This window comes from Prunus persica, chromosome G2, assembly GCF_000346465.2.
Source record: "Prunus persica cultivar Lovell chromosome G2, Prunus_persica_NCBIv2, whole genome shotgun sequence".
NCBI lineage: Eukaryota > Viridiplantae > Streptophyta > Magnoliopsida > Rosales > Rosaceae > Prunus > Prunus persica.
The window spans coordinates 25,708,302-25,726,223 of record NC_034010.1 but is presented as its reverse complement, the minus strand read 5'-3'; the positions used below and the strand labels follow the sequence as shown (position 1 = coordinate 25,726,223).

The 17,922-nt window shown below is 37.6% G+C and overlaps 1 protein-coding gene and 1 long non-coding RNA gene across 4 annotated transcripts; one reads left to right on the top strand and one right to left on the bottom strand.

Annotated features, from left to right (window-relative positions):
* Nucleotides 70-3,042, top strand: LOC109947012. Its single transcript, XR_002270020.1, has 4 exons — nucleotides 70-1,659; nucleotides 1,773-1,830; nucleotides 1,908-2,681; nucleotides 2,883-3,042. It is a non-coding gene; the product is annotated as an uncharacterized LOC109947012 (long non-coding RNA).
* On the bottom strand, nucleotides 7,514-13,575 carry LOC18786061 (KIN17-like protein). 3 transcript variants are annotated; one of them, XM_020556640.1, is made up of 3 exons: nucleotides 10,146-13,575; nucleotides 8,820-8,897; nucleotides 7,514-7,791 (listed from the first exon to the last, which is right to left on the bottom strand). In XM_020556640.1, exon 1 carries the CDS (start codon nucleotides 13,340-13,342, stop codon nucleotides 12,161-12,163), a length of 1,182 nt encoding a protein of 393 aa, XP_020412229.1. In that variant the 5' UTR covers nucleotides 13,343-13,575; the 3' UTR covers nucleotides 7,514-7,791; nucleotides 8,820-8,897; nucleotides 10,146-12,160. The 3 variants fall into 3 exon arrangements, with proteins under 3 accessions (XP_020412229.1, XP_020412228.1, XP_020412227.1); XM_020556639.1 differs by lacking the exon at nucleotides 7,514-7,791 and adding an exon at nucleotides 7,881-8,430; XM_020556638.1 differs by lacking the exon at nucleotides 7,514-7,791 and having other exon boundaries at nucleotides 8,011-8,897.

Genomic DNA, 17,922 nt, shown 5'->3' with positions numbered 1-17,922 from the left:
TACAAGATTTGTCACATCTACATACCACTTAGAATCGACCATCCTCAAACTCACCAAATGAAGGAAGCAAACCAGCGAAAATTCTGTGGTACATCAGCTGTACCGGTGCAGCCAGTAATCCAAAGGCCAGTATTGCATTTTAAAAATGAAGGGCTAAGATTGAATGACCGGAAGACTTGTTGTGCCTTTTGTTATTAAATATCACGTGACATACACGTGACTGAGAAAACAAGTAAAAAGCTTCAACGAAAGCGTCCTCATCTGTGTCCCCAAATCAGAATCTGGGAGTCTCACCTCTGCCGACGCCGAGATGCAACAGTCATCGGACATCGCCGATTCCGGAATCACCATCCACGCAAGGTTTGCCTGCTTAGTTGTCTTCTTTTTCCATCGGTTCAATTCAGAAGATTACTCGGTTTTTGTCTTTGAAGAATCTTTATCAAGAAGCTTGGAAGCAATTGGGTTTTGGGGTTGATACATCTGGCAGATCACCACATGCTCTCCATTTGTTTGCTGAAATGTCACACTCATGTTGGGTATGCAATGGCGGTACTGCACTTCTTGATTTTGATCTTGGCTACCATATGGGCATTCGAGACGATGGTGGTGGTGAGTTTCTCACGAGTTGCTTCATTGGAGGGTTGATGACAGAGAGCTTCGCCAGGACTTGTACTTGCTTCGTTTTGTTCCTGTTCAAGAAGCCTCTACGCCAAATCTAAAATTGCTCAAGGTTATACAGGGCTTTATCAAGAATTGTTCAGTTGTCATTTTCCTTGATTCTGGTAGTTCACGAAATTTCATTGGTTTGGCACTATTCAAATGGTTAGGGTCCAGGATTATGATTGTGTCCACACTGTTTTTACTCTTCCGTTGGGTAATTGCATTCTTGATTTTGATGTTGGCTACCTTCTGGGCATACGTGGCCAAGGTGGTGGATTTGAAGTTGATAATGGGCATACTGGAAAAGAAGAAAATTTCTGCAAGGTTTATGGCTATGAGCTTGAGTCATTGAGAGCTTTACTTCTTTCTCCCAGGGCTCATTCCAAAGGACTTGGAGCCATTGATGTGTTAGTGAGCTTTCCAATAATTGGGGAGTTTTATGTGGGTGGGCTGCCAATCCAGCAGCAGTGAGACCATGAGTATTGTTTGGTTCAGCATCTCTGTAATTGCATGCTCTGATGGTGGCCTTGTTCAAGCCAACCAATTGATATATTGCTACAACAATATGAGTTCAATGGCACACATCCATCACTGAAATGGCAGCAACTTGTTGGTTCGAATTCCAGAATTTCATCCTTGAGGACAAGGATTGTTTTTGTGGGGAGGGTAGATAGGAATCTCTATATAAGCTGGAACTAGGTTAGTTGTTAACCATTAGTTAGGCTATGCTTAGTTGACAGTTGGTTAGGTTAACTCTATATTAACTAAGTGAGTCTGTATTTGAGGGAGTTAGTTGAGAAATTGTATCTTTTTCTTTGTGAAAGAAATAATATCATTGCTCTTGAGATATTGAGTTAAAGTAGAAGGCAGGTACTATCAATTTATACAAGAACTGCTAAAACTCTAAACCTAAGATCGAAGTGGAGGATAACGCAGAGGCCAATGCACAATGATGGCTTCCTGCACACACTAGGCTTCACTTTCTCACCTGCTTCCCGTGTAATGTCTCTCTCTCTCTCTCTGTGAAATAATTGGGCAAAAATAAAACTAAATGCATACGAAACTCCAATTCTCAATTTGTGCATTGATCCTTCTTATCTGTTTGGCTGCAGAGGGTGCAACTTGAGAGTGGAAAATTCAATGTTTTCCAACTCCTCCTTTAGGCCACAGGTTACAAATTGTTGTCATTTCTCAGTGTGTATTTTTAGCTTCTTCCCAATTTGGTTTTAATTATAAACATTTTGCAGGTAACTTCCGGAATGCAAAAAATGGCAGCAGTTGGCGAATGTAGTGCCGAAGGAAATTGGTACGAAAGGGAAAACTCCAATTGACTGCTTGCGTAATCTTTCTTGTTAATAGTGTGAATTATATGACAAAACAAAGAAATTTAATTTGGGAACCCAATTTTAGAGTTTTCACATGTCTAAATTGAAATGTTTTTGTAAGTGAAAGCTCATCATGAAAAAGGTATAGAGTTATGTAAGTTATCGTAAACTCATGTTTTCATACTCTCTCTCTCCCTAAACCCAGGTTTTGGATGCACAGTTCTGTTTCTAATTGAAGCTTAATATGCTTTGGAAATTAGATTCTTTAAAGTGGGTTTTTCTTCAGGGTATTCTGAAAGCAAAACCCAACAATCTCAGCTACATTTTTTTGAAAGAATTACCTAAATTGGTGGTATGTTTCTGCTATTGAGTCAAATTTTGTTTTTGGTTTTCCCTAGTAGGAAGTAGTTTCTATGACGTGGCTCTTTTGCTATGCAATCACCAGGCTTCTGGTTTGTAATCTTCAGTACTCCATGATTTTAATTAACATTGCCAGTCAAGAAATCGTTTTTAGGAAGGTGAATTCCCAATGTGGTTTTTTCAAGGGCTTTCAAGAGACCAACTCAATCACTTGAAAAGATAATGGATGTTATGAGGGAAGAGCTTCCTAACACAATGGCTGCTGTTCGTATATCCGGGATAGAGCTCAGTGTCTTGGGTTGCCATTACCATTTCAAAGATTGTATTGCTAAATCTGTAAGTGTATGGTTCAAATGTGATGCTCATGATTGGTATTGGTTACTATGATTGCCATAACTGCTATATATTGGTGGCTCTGGCTAATGATTCAGGAAAAGAGCAATTAAGAAAAGTGCATTTTTGTTACACTGAAATATATGTTTTGAGATACCATCACAGTGTTTAAATAATCTCTCTCTACCTCCCTCGCATTTGCAGGAAGGGGTATGCTCACTTGGACTTTTCATGCATACTTGGTGAGATTCTCACCTTCTTCTGAGAGCCTAATATTTAGGGGCTAACATTTGTGTACTCTACAAGTTAAAATTGAGCTAAATGTATTACAAAATATTTTAGGTAAAGTGTTTTCTTTGCTTCTGTTTCTTTTTTGAGATCTTATTTCTTATTTATGTGACATGGAGTCTTGGTTAGAGAAAATAGATTATATGACATTTAATTTTCTATAGCTTTTAGGTAGTAGTAGATTATCCGTATTGTCATGCAAATGAACACACACAAAAAAGAGGCCCTCTAGCCAAAAAGAGGAAATTTGGTGATCTTTGCATACATTATAAGAGTGTGATCCAATGAGCCTTCTGGTAAAAACAACAAAGTTAAAAACCAAAAGAAGGGCGGAATGCAATTGCATATTGTAAACTAAGAATTGCAAACAGACATTACGAAATTGCATACATATATATGCAATTGCATATTGTAAAATGAGAATTGCACATAGATGCTACGAAATTGCATACAGGTTTATGCATATGCATATTATAAACTGAGAATTGCACACATGTGCTATCAAATATGCGATATATGCCCAAAAACCATTAAACATGGCTAAATTGTTGATTTAGTCCTTGAACTTGTACCCAATTTTCAATTTATCTCATGACTTTTTTTTATAAAATTAAGGATATGAATTTGTCTTTATCGCCAATATCTTCCCTGCCGTTTAATTACCTAACATTTCGTCCAATCTGTCATTAAATATGAGGGAAAATGGGTCATTTCATACGTTAAACATAATTGAATTATGTAAAATAAGATAATATGAAAGGATGTTAAATATATGCCATAAAGCCAAACATGTGATGTTGCTTTCTTTTCTGGATATTTCACCATCATTTATGGGTAAAATTGTTGTTTTCAACTATGATATTTAGTCTAAAATCATAATAGCACAATAATACCTGGAATATGGTTCGTATCAGGGCTATGCAATGAGACTCGATATAAGAAGACTTCTCATACTTTCACTTCATGTCATAAACATTCATGATCATATATTATCAATTGGATTGGGCATTGATCATAATCGAAAGAGTCCAATTTTCTTTTTCGTCAATTCAATGTGGCTTAATCAATCGACCATTAAGTAATAATTTTTGTTGAAAGTTTTTAAATTTATATTTGTATCAACAATCATATGTTTGATATTATTGATTTTTTTCAATTAACAATGTTGTAATAATTGGAGACAATCAACAAAGTTCAATTTTATTCCCAATAGTTCATTGGGTTAAATTAGTAGTAAATCACGAAAGTTATATTGAGTAATTTATGCCAACAAACCTACCAAACGAAAGCTAAGTGACTCGTTCGTCGGGTAAATGATGTTGCCCATTGACCACATTACCCAACGAATTCCATGATTTACTCAACAAACAAGGTATTTTACTTCGAGGAAGTAAGGGGTGCATTCGTTGATTAAAATTGGCCATTCCTCGTGAAATTGGACCCAACTAACTTACTTTTTCAAACAAACGGGCTATTTGTTCACGTAAACGCAGGAGTTGTGTTCGTTGAGTAAAGTTGCCCGTTCCCCGAAAAAAAGGGCAAAACTAACTTACTTTTTCAAACAAACGGGCTAGTTGTTCATGTAAACACAGGGGTTGCGTTCGTTGAGTAAAGTTGCTCATTCTCCGGAAAAATTGGCCCAACTAACTTACTTTTTCAAACAAACTGGCTTTTTGTTCATACGAATGCAATGGGTTGCGTTCATTGAGTAAACTTGTCCGTTTCCTGAAAAAATGGGCCCAACTAACTTACTTTTTCAAACAAATGGGCTATTTGTTCATGCAAACGTAGGGGTTGCATTTGTTAAGAAAAGTTGCCCGTTCCCCCGACAAATTGGCCAAACTAACTTAATTTTTCAAACAAACGGGCTATTTGTTCACGTAAACGTAGAGGTTGCGTTTGTTGGGTAAAGTTGCCCATTCCCCTGAAAAATGGGCCCAACTAACTTACTTTTTCAAACAAACGGGTTATTTGTTCACTGGAACGCTGGGGTTGCGTTCGTTGAGTAAAGTTGCCCGTTCTTCAGAAAAATAGGCCAAAGGAACTTACTTTTTCAAACAAATGGGCTATTTGTTCATGCGAACGCAATGGTTTGCGTTCGTTGAGTAAAGCTGCCTATTCTCCAGAAAAATGAGTCCAACTAACTTACTTTTTCAAACAAACATGCCATTTGTTCACGGTAACGCAGGGGTTGCGTTCGTTGAGAAAAGTTGTCTGTTCCCCAAAAAAAGGGGCTCAACTAACTTACTTTTTCAAACAAACGGGTTATTTGTTCACGCGAACGCTGGGGTTGCGTTCGTTGAGTAAAGTTGCCCGTTCTTCGAAAAAATGGACCAAATGAACTTACTTTTTCAAACAAATGGGCTATTTGTTCATGCGAACGCAATGGTTTGCGTTCGTTGAGTAAAGCTGCCTATTCTCCAGAAAAATGAGTCCAACTAACTTACTTTTTCAAACAAACATGTCATTTGTTCACGGTAACACAGGGGTTGCGTTCGTTGAGAAAAGTTGTCTGTTCCCCAAAAAAAGGGCTCAACTAACTTACTTCTTCAAACAAACATGCTATTTGTTTACGCGAACGCATGGGTTGCGTTTGTTGAGTAAAGTTGTCCGTTCCCTGAAAAAATGTACCCCACTGACTTACTTTTTCAAATAAACGGGATATTTATTCACTCGAATGCAAAGAGTGCCTTTGTTAAGTAAATTTACCTGTTCCCCTGGAAAATGGACCCTACTAACTTAGTTTTCCAAACAAAGGGGCTATTTGTTCAAGCGAACGCAGGGAGTGCATTCGTTCAGAAAATAAAAGTTGACGAGAAAGAAGAAGACATGAATGGGTGTTTTGTTTTGAGTTGAAGAAATTATTATTATTATTTTTTAAGGAAAAAACGTATGGGTGTGATATATACTATTGTTAGTTTAATTGGATCTATCCCTTTATATTTTTCACGTGCTTCTTTTTAAAACTATTTAAAATTTTGTTCTTATAATAAAAAGAGAATAAAATTACAAATATATTCACATAACTAAGACTCAAACCTAGACCTTGTACCAAAGGATATGCACTAGAAACCAAATCCACTAAATAAAATTTTGTGTCAATGTGCGGCACGTTGGAGTATATATACAGTTGTTATAATATTAATATATATTATATAAAGTAAAAGAAATTCGGAGGTCCTAAAAAATTAGGAGCCCTATGCAGTGGCACCACTTGCATCATGCCAGGGCCGCCCCTGCCTACTAGTTCGGTTAATCCTAATTTTTAATACAATCATTGATAATGTACATAACATTTATGAACATTTTACACCAAAATTACGTATTTCAATGCTTATATTTGTCATTTTTGTTGATTTTTTCCCGATACCTAAAACGATAACGATATATTCCTCGAAATTTCTGTAAATTGGAGGCCCTATATTATCTGCACGACCGATATTTTAATCCTTGACCTTACCTTTGTGAGGTGCAGAAATTAGACCCGGCAATATTGCACACGACCCGTTAACATGACACGAATTCGCATCAAATTATCAATATTTGGGTTGAACTTAATGGGTCGGGTTAAAAACAAGTGAACCCATTAAGCTAACGAGTCGTGTCGGGTCAATTTGCGAATATTGCATCCACCCGTTAAGGAGAGTAATTCTGTATTTTTTTAAAATATATATTTTTTAAATATCTCATATCCCCAACATCATGCCTTTTAAAAAAAATAAAATTCTTTCTTATTTTCCTTCTCTCTCTCTCTCTCTCTCTCTCTCTCTCTCTCTCTCTCTAATATTATTTTTCCTTCATTCCACTTCCTCTCTTCGTCGACTTTCTCATCTCCCCCTCTCTTTTTTTCTCTTCTCTACATCCCTCAATCTCTCACTTTTTTCCTGTTCTTCTCCCCTTTCGGAAATTGTCCATCTCTCCCCTCCATTTTTTTTCTTCTCTTCTTCTCTCCCTTTTTTTCTTCTTCTTCTTCTTCTTATTCTCTCCATCTCTTTCTTTTCTCTCCATTTTTTTCTTCTCTTCTTCTCTCCCTCCCTTTATTTTTTTTTAATTATATATAAATAATCTAATCAACCAACATTTTGCTTCTCTTATTTTATCATTATGCAAGACTAATCCTGAACTTGTAGATTTTTGGATGGTGTTTATGAAAGATGAAAATTGGGAGAAAAAGGGCAGAGATAGGGGGTTGCTAACTCGTTTTGGGATATATATATATTTCCTAGTTTATTCTTAATGGGTTGTGTTTGGGTCTGGTATTTCTCACCTGTTAGCTTAACGGGTCGTGTCGTGTCAACCCATTAAATTAACGGGTTAACACGAACATGACCCCAAATCCATTTGCCAAGTCTAGCAGAAAGTGGATTCATCACTATCCATGTTAAGGGTAATGATTAAAATATCGATCTCGAGTATAAGAACCTGAAAACCATTTGAGTTCCAAAAACCTGAAAAAGTTTCACTTGCTTATTAAATCTACACTAGTTTGTCTACTTCGAGAAAGCACGAGAGTGAAATTTGTTTGTACAAATGATAATAATTGCATATATAGGGTCAACTATTGCATAAATGGTATGCAATTGCATATCCTGGTTTACAAAAGTCATTAAAAATGAATTTTATTCAAGTTTAGGCTTTAAAGAGACTGCGCAATTGCACGTCCCATGATACAAAAACTAGACAGCGGTGTACAATTACCCTTTCCTCCATCTGTTTTGTTTGTAATCAATAAACAACCAACATAACCAATGGGGCATTGGTTAATTTATGTTAATTCACTTCTGCAAAGCTTCATAACTCATTCAGTAGCAAAACCAAGCTAAACCTAATAATAAAATAAATATTAAAAAATAAATTGAAAATAGAAATTGCAAACTAATTAAAATAAATATAATTACATACAACCTGCAAATCTATCCATTGTAACATGATATTTAAATCACAATAAAAATTACATTTAAAACTAAAAATACTCAAAATGAACTAAGTTATCTAGCACTTAGAAGATCACGAGCAATTAGAAGATCACGAGCAACACAGTATAAGAAAACCTTTATGGGAAATCCATCCTTACTATATGGCACTTTATGGGAACAACATATGGCGCATAACCATTTTCTCAAGTCCTCACTATATGGCACTTTATGGGAACAATGGTTGTTGTTCATTAAAAGCAGAAGACATCAGAGTAAGAAATAAATAAAACTTCACAATTGAAAATCACCCTCATGATGTTACTCTGACATTACTTGATTACAAGATGTGGATGAAGCGTTCGTGAATTGTTACATGAAAGAGTATCACTTGCGTACTTAAACCCTTTCCAAACATCCTATACATATCATGCATTTATCTGATACATCTCACATGGGAAAGCATGAACTCATTATAACACAATAGATTTCTACATGCCTATCCATGGAAACTATCCAACACCAATCCAGATTACCTGTTTATATACCACCTGTGATACAGTTTTTTGAAATCAAGAGCACACCAACATTACTTAATTGTCAACTCCAAATAAAAGAAAATCATAGAGCGTTTCGGTACACGGTACACTATCCACTAGAAGATCTGTAGATTGATAAATTAACCGTCCACAAATGCCAAAACATCATGTAAGACCTAATATATTTTAAAAAAATAATTGAACCTGACATAAATAATTAAAAAGGTTTTACCAGTCACTTGTAGGTGCCAACATGGAAATTAAATTGAGAGCATGGAACTTAAGGCACTCAACAACTTGGGTTGTGTTTTAACTAGGCAACAATAGATGTTTGATACCACAGTTGAAGAAAACTATGAGCTTTAAGAAGTGAGCAAGAGAAAAAATAGAAGTAGCCTTACACTGTCTTGAACCATATCCTGCCTTGCCCACCACAGAAAAGCACCCACACCAACAATTGCTACAAGCACTGCAAGGAGCTGGATGTGGAAAGGCATCAATTTCATTAGAGATATAATCCTACATGCTGATGTCAGAGTCAAAAATAAAAATGATTATATTAGAAACAAAAATAGTATAAAACTACCTGTTTTTTTTTCAGAAATGTAAAGGAACTAAGATTTGTGAGAAGAACCCCAAATCAGTTGCTAAATGAAAGAGAGTACCCAAATGGAAACAATTGCATCCAAAATCCAACCAAGCTGCCTCTAGCAGTAGCTCCGTCATCTTTCCCACCACCACCTCCACCACCATTAAACCCAAACCCCTGATTGAACCTCACCACAACCTCTCTTTTCATCTTCTTCTTCTTCTTCTCTTTCTTCTTCTCTAACTGGTATCTCAATGCTCTATTTTCTTTGATGACTAAGATGAATGAATTTTTTTTACAATAAAATGAAATCTTACGCTACGATTAAAAAAATCTAATTTAATAGATTAGAGAACCTCATATTAATTTTTATTTTAAAAAAAGGACAAGGGAAAATTTGAAGGAAGAAAAATTTACAAAACCCAAACTTGTTGCTCTAAATAAATTAAAAAATAAGAGAGAAAAAACAAAGAAACAACAACGAAGAGAAGCCAGATGCGTGGGAACTAAAATCTCCCAGCTAGATGCATGTGAATTGAAATTGAATTTGAATGGTGATGGGGTATTGTCTTTGTCCCCAACGTTGATGGTCAAGCTTTGGCCTGAAATTTTGTTGTACCACGTGAAAGTGATGAGGAGCTGCTTCTGAGTGAGAGTTTGGCTCTGTCTACCCACTTTCCCTTTCTCTGTCTCTACAATTCTCACCAAGCAAGAGACCCTCAAAGAAGAATCCACAAAACAGCACACAATCTCTCATTTCAACATTACTTAAATTCACACACAGGCATGCACAGAGTTCTTTTTCTAAACATTTCTACTCAACTTGCGAACTATTTCAATAACAGAAAGCTGAAGATTTAGTAGATGAAACGCAGCAATTTATTTCCCAGAATTAGAAAACAATGCAATAAATCCATGAAAATGAAAAGTAATCTATAAATTAGTAAAAAGGTCCCATTTGAGATGATGGATTCATATTTTCCTCAACATGAACACTCTAAATATTTCTCATAATTATCAAATTGACCAACTCACAATTCTCAAATTCCATTTGATTGCTTTATGAATTTCCAATCCCAATACCTTAAATTTATCACAAAAGCCAAAATGAACAAGCAATAGAGAGATAATAACATACGGGCAATAGGAATTGGAGAAGATGGCAATCTTGTTGAGTAGATGACGTTTTGTACGAACGCCGAAGGCGAAGTCGAAGCCTCCACGACGATGACGTTTCCCAACAATATCAGCGCCGCCGCCGCTGCTGCCGTGAACGCAGCACCACCCAACAACTCTAACGCATCTTCACACGACGACACAACGATCGCAGGTCCGAAAGGCCGATGCAGCTCTGAGACGATTCAAGCGAGTCCGACCCGTCCTCTGCCACCGGTTTGCGCCGTCGAGACTATCCAGCTCCACAATACAGAGGAGTAGGACGAGCGACAGTTCAGAGCAAGTTGAAGAACGAGCGCGTGGTTTTGTTTTCCTTCTTTTAACCTGTTACCCAAAACAGCCGGTTCCTATTGTTTTTAAAAAACATCACGTGCCTATCATGTGAGCGGCTGTACCTATACAGCCGATGCACCACAGAACAACTCAGCAAACCAGATGCATTTTCTTCAGCTTTATCCAAAATAACTGGGTGATTTAGTAAACTTACATTCAAAACAAGAGAGACCAAAAAAAGTAAATTTATGCCATGGTACAGCACTTAAACAAAACAACAAAGCAAGAAACATACCAAACACCTAAATCCAAAACTTCTACTACAGAGCCAAGTACACTGGGGTAGATCCCACAGTTAAAGCTTCAAAAACGTCAGGCCTGCAACTTATTATCTCATAGCTACTAGCCTCTTTGTGCATCTTTCCATTGTAAATACAGCTATTTCTCTCAACCCTAATACATAATAAGGGAAAAGGATGTACAAGTGCAAATCCCCAACTTGTTCATCCACAGAAAATATGTATTGCAAAAAGAACCGTGTAACAGTGCATAAAAATAATGGAAACATAACCATGGAATACATGTGCAATGAGAACCGTTGGTTTCCACAAGCAGAAAACCATTCACAGAGGCTCTAGACTGGTGTCAAAAGAACCAGGGCATACATAATAGGCAGGTATGATTTGACATAAAGAATTTTTCATACCAACTTTGCAAAATCAATCTTGAGAGGCAGCAGTTGTGACGAGGACACAACACAACTATCCTAACACCTCTATTGCTGTACCTAGTATCTCATCCCACATTAATATGCTTTTCAACTTTTCCATTACCAAGCACCTACTTTCAGACATCAACTGGGTGAAGACTCAACCCCACAACCAACTGAAAAAGAATGCAGGCAACAGAGTGAGTCAAAGAAGTCTCATATACCCAAAAAAGAAATCATATTATTCATACCAAAGAAACCCCAAACTACCTACCATAAAAGCCCACAAGAAATATTTGTTTACCCAGGAATGACTATTGGGAAGAAATAAAACCTCGTAAATGGTAGTAAAATTTCCTGAAGGAAAAAAATAATCCATTGCTTCATGCATCAGTGCCCAAAAGTTGGAGAGCTCCCACATGTGTTCAGCTCTTGAAGGAATACGTATCACACAGAAACACTTCAATGTTAGGTAATATAGAACGAACAAGAATGGGGCTGTAGAAAATTGGGTCAGACTAAAACGTATAAAAAACATAAACCATAGCAACAAATTAGAAAAAATGTCATGTTATCAATTACCAGCAATTGCATGGAAATTTCTATTTTGTCTTCTAAACAATGTCCGCAATGATGAATGAATCTGCATATTCAGATGCTATATGCAGTGTGAATTTCCATATAATATACAAAGTTAAATATACTAATTACAATATAACTGAAAGACAGGAATGAGTTTACAACCAAACTACTATGACTGTACACAAACTGATATAAGTAAAAAAAATTTAGTGATAAACGTTACAAAATAATGTTCAAACTTTCAAGGCCTAAACATACAAGGAGACAGAAGAAACAGCAAAAGTATCAGAATAAACTTTAAAAACAGGGTAACAAATAGACATTCAAAACAAGGTAACACATTTGAAAGGCAGATGATCAATCATAAAAAAATATAGTACAGTCTCAATTAAAAAGGTTTTCAAGCAAACTCATTAGGCAAGTTTACAAATATCCTCATACTCAACAGCTTTAAGAACTCTACCATCATACACACCCTTCTCTATCTGCACCTTAGCGCAAAACTTATCTGTGTCCACTGCCAGCAACTTTGCATTTGATCCTCTGTAAGCCCCATTCACTATCTTCACGAGGCACCCAATTTGCGGAATCACGGTCTCCAGCTCTGCCTGGTCAACTCTCAAGACGTGCTTGCTTTCAAGCATTTCAATCTCCCCCACATACTTGTCGATCACTTTTCTCACAAACCCTTTTTGCTTATAGTAACCCTTGTCAGCCAATGCTTTACTCATAACTTTAACAATGATTCCTTCACATAACCAATAATCCTTCCTATTAATCCTCTCCTTCTTCTTCTCATCCTCCCTCATCAACTCCTCCAATGCCAAGCTCCCCGCGCCACCACTACTTCCATTTTTCGTCGAATTCTTAACCTTACTCTTGTCATCATCTACCTCATCAAAAACCAATTTCGAGCTCTCCCCTTTTTCTTTCGAACCCAATTTCGAGGACCCAAGTGCAAAACCAATCTTGACCCCACTCTCCACTTTAATTTTCCTATGGATCTCATCTTCTGAACCTTGATCAACCCCATTACCCACGGGCATCGACTGAGCAACCCTCTCAATCTGCTTCTTAATCTCTCTCTCCTGCTTCTCTTCCTCAGCCATATCCGCCCTGAGTCTCTTGTTCTTCAACCTCTCCTTGAAAAGGGTTTCCGAATCTCTATCGATATAAGTAATGAACCAACCCTTTGGCGTCTCCTCAACCTTACACTTACCCGTCCTCCCCAAATGCTTCACGAACTCGGTTAACGTGGCCCACTCAGTCGAATTCATATGAACATGGTGGCGGTCGTTGATGTACTCGTTGTAGACCACGGTGGCGGCGATACGGCTGAACCGGTGGCTTCGTTTCATCAAATCGAGAAAACTTTGCTCGAACTCCTCGGAGTAGCCATCGACTATGCGATTAGAGTTTTCGCCAAAGATCTGCATCTGTCGCTGGTGGCTTTCGCTCATGCAGTGGCATTTGAAGCCGTTCTCGTCTCGACATTGCTTCTGGCACATCTGGCAGTACCATCGAAGCTTCTGAAGTCCCTTGGCCTTGATCCGATTGGCAATTGCCTTTGGGGTTAGGAAGTCGTTCTTCCCCATGATGATTTTACCGCCGAATTACAGAAATATTGGTGTAATTTGAATCAGGATTGGGGTGGTGTTTTGATTGGGGAATTGGCAATCTAAACCCTAGATGACGGAAGGGCTGGACCTGATGAGGGTTTTATTTGTCGTGAAATCTCCTCTTTTTAGGAACAAGAGCAAACCCGCGAGTCGCGACGTTCTCTCTTTTTTTTTCTTTTTTTTTTTTCTCCCAATAATATATCCCCTTCCTTTTTATCCTATTTGTGAATTAAAAATTTTGTGGGTTTTCTGTAATCAAATACCTTTATATTTGTTTTTTGTTTTTTCAAAGGTATGAACATGTCATTACTATAAAGTGTTACATAACCTTCCATTTGGACGAGGGAAAATAACTTGAAATTTAATTAAAAGTTGGAAATTTAAGAGAAGAAATTGATAATTATCTTGTTTGGCAACTTAAGCACGAAATTTATTAAATGGGGCATCAAATTATCGAGTTTAATTTCCACCAAAATAGGCGTTATTTCACAATTTTCATAGTGAGATTTACAAAATTCAACATATATAAATCCAAATATTGAAATCTTCAATTGCCAGAAATTGAAATGAATGAAATCTAAATTCCGTCATTTTAGAATTCTATGAAATTTTCAATTCCTTCATCCAAACGGAGGGTAAAAGCCCAAAAAAAAAGTCAAAAAAATAAAAACAAGGACTCAACCAAACAAAATAAAAGCTCAATCCAAAATACAAAAAAAGGCGCAAAACAACAAAAAAAAACCCAAAATACAAAAACCCTAGAATCAAACCCTATTATATTCAGGAATGCAGTTCCTATTCTTTGATTTCCCTATGTAAATTCCTAAATTCACAACCTCTCCGACAATAATAATATTGTATAAAGTGAACAATTAACTTGAAACTCTAGTCAAGTTTTAGGAAGAAAATTATAAAATGCTGGCCATCAAACATTACGTAGAATGTAAAATGTTCACATAAACATACAAGGAAAGCATTACGAATGAACTGTGTTAGCATTAGTTCCACATAAGATTGTGAATGATTGTGAGCCGGTGATACAAGCGAAGAATGAAAAATCATTCAATGGGACGTGGAGGATTGATAGGATTCATGAATTCATATAGGATTCATGAATTCATATGTAAATTCCTAATTTTCAGTACAAATCAAATATCATCTGTTCAAACGATTGTGGTATAAATTTGGTAAGTGAATTAAATTAAGAAAAATATATATTATAAGTGAATGAAATGAAGAAAAATTAATAAAGCTAGCATTATTAGTTGCCCAAATAGAAATGGGCCAAAGCCCAAAATAGAAAAAGAATTAGGGGTTCGAAGTCTAAAGTTTGAACATGAAAGGAAATGGGCTAAAGAACTGTGAAGATAAAAGGACGACGTAGTATAAATTTGGTAACCTAGAATTAGAAGGGCAGCGAGCAATTGTGGCCGGCCGCACCGATTCAGAGTTGAGACGAAGAAAGTATCGTGGTGCAGAGCGTTGAATGGCGTTGGGCCGTCGTATCGTCGACATCTGTTTAAACTTCTGCAGAGGTTTAATCATTCACCTTTTCAAGATGCTCCTTCTGCGGTTGGTCGGTTGGTTGTTATGGGGCAAATGAGATGTTTTAATCTTTGTCGTCTGATTTGTGGTGGTTAGGGTGTTGTTGTTCTTGGGGTTTTCCCCCATTTCATCAAAGAAAGAAGAATCAATCTTTGTCTGAGTTTGTCATCTCATGTTTTGCAATAAGTGGGTGAGCAGCTAGGGAATGAAATTATGTAACCTTTGAAAGACTAGAAAGACTAAAATTTCAACTCCTTCCAAGTCGAGGAGACGGCATTAGGATTTAACATTAACAACCAATAAGATGTGACAATTGATGAATACAAGCTATCTCAGTTTATACTAGCATGCCACAAATTGAAGTTCCTTACATCACTATTTTAGATCAGTCTCAATTCCTTCACAATTTCTTCGGTCACTGTTGAATGTAATCCCCTTCTTCTGGCCGGTGGACATGTCCTTCGCAGAGACGCTTAGAATCCCATTTTCATCAATGTCAAAGCATGTTTCAAATTTAGGAACACCTTGGGGAGCTGGAGGAATGTCATTAAGGTAAAATTCACCTAAAAAGTTATTATTTTTAACAGTTGTACTCTCACCCTCATAAACGCGAAAGGGGACAGAAGATTGGTTGTCCTGGGAAGTAACTAATACCACCTTCTTCATGACAGGAATTCTGGTGTTTCTTGGAATCACAACTGTCATAAAATCTTTCTCACCCGTAGAGAGTGAAGTCGCTACCCCAAGTGACACAGGGGTGACATCCAAGAGTCTGAAGTCTTGAAGCATCCCAGTTGGATTCCCACAACTCAAGACTGCAGCTTCAACAGCGGCACCGTATGCGATAGCCTCGTCAGGATTAATGCCCCTGCACAGCTCCTTCCCGTTGAACACCTCCTGCAAAAGCTGTTGCACCTTGGGGATCCTAGAAGAGCCACCGGCAAGGACAACATCATCGATTCTGCTTATGTCCATATTTACATCCTTCAAACACCTTTCAACAGGCTGCATGCATTTTTCAAAGAAATCCATGTTGAGTTGCTCGAATTTGGCACGTGTAATAGTCAAGTAGAAATCAATACCCTGATTCATACAATCAATGTCAATGTCAATCTCAGACATAAATGAAAGCCTCCTCTTCGCCTTCTCACAGGCATTTCTTAACCTCGCAAGAGCCCTTGGGTTTCCACTAATGTCTACTTTATGCTTCCTCTTGAATTGCTCAACACAATAATTCACCATTCTGTTATCCAAGTCACCACCTCCTAGATGAGTGTCTCCAGAAGTGGCCCTCACTTCAAAGGCACTATCAGCTATGGTAAGAAGTGAAACATCCAAAGTACCACCACCAAAATCAAATATCATCACATTTCTCTTGCTATACCAACCGGACTTCCTGTCAAGCCCATAAGCAATGGCTGCAGCAGTCGGCTCATTAATGATACGCATCACATTTAGGCCAGCAATAGCACCTGCATTTTTCGTAGCCTGTCGCTGAGAGTCGTTAAAGTAGGCAGGTACGGTGATAACTGCATTTTTCACCGTTGAACCTGTTGTGCGGAAGCGTCAACCAACTGCGAGTGAAAAATAAATAACAACAGGCAGGAGAAAAATAGAACAAAAATAATCAACAAGAACAACACCAAGATTTATACTGGTTCGGCAATTGCCTACATCCAGTTTGGAGACGACGGAGTATTCCACTATAATCAATGAGAGAATACAATAGTGTTTAACCACTCAGAAAACCCAAGCCCCAAATATACCCAAGCTCACACACTCAAGAATATAAAGGGGATACAAATTGAGTACAATTTAGAGAGGGAAAAATAATCAACAATAGCAACAAAAGCTTAGTTGCCCAAACTATTATTTTTCTCTCTCCCAACTTCTCTCTTCTCTCATCAACTCTCGGTGCTTTCCGCTCTACCTTTTTTCCCAAATGCATGTTCCCTTTTATAAGCCAAACATTTGCTCTTCAACCACCCAACGGCAAAAGCAAAACACACAAGTCAAAAAGGTAAAAGTAAGCCATCAATGCTAGCCATTAATTTGTCTCCAATTTGTCTGCTAGCCGAAAGCACTGCAAGATGTCTGCCAGCCGAAAGCAGTTTTGCTTTTGACTATTTTTTTTGAGCCACTCATCAACAATCTCCACCTTGGCTCAAAACCTCGAAGCAACACTCTCAATGGTCGTCTCCCAATCCCCCATGGGGCAATCAACAAACTTTACAAATGCCAATTAAGTCTAAGCAATGCTTAAACTTGAGCAACGAAACTGGCTTTGTCAACATATCCGCAGGATTCTCAGCGGTCCCAATCTTCTGAAGAAGAATATTTCCCTCGTCAATAATCTCACGAACAAAATGGAACCTCACGTCAATGTGTTTTGTACGTGCATGATGAACTTGATTCTTTGCTAAATAAATAGCACTCTGACTGTCACAATGAACATCCACATGGTCCTGTTCAATCCCCAAGTCATCAAGCAATCCTTGAAGCCAGATGGCTTCCTTTATAGCTTCTGTTACCGCCATGTATTCAGCCTCCGTAGTCGACAGAGCAACTGTAGATTGCAGAATCGACCTCCAACTCACTGGACCTCCAGCAATAGTGAATACAAAACCTGTAGTGGACCTACGCTTGTCCAAATCACCTGCGTAATCAGAATCCACATATCCAACAACACATTGACCAGTAACTTTATCATGCTGAAACAATAAACCAACATCCACAGTACCCAGAATATACCGTAGAATCCATTTCACAGCTTGCCAATGCCCTTTTCCTGGATTATGCATATATCTACTGACAATACTAACAGCTTGTGAAATATCAGGCCTCGTACACACCATAGCATACATCAAACTACCAACAGCACTTGCATATGGAATTTGAGCCATGTAATGACTCTCTTCACCAGTTTTAGGAGACATAGAAGCACTAAGTTTGAAATGAGGGGCAAGAGGTGTACTAACCGGTTTTGAATTTTCATTCATCCCGAAACGCTG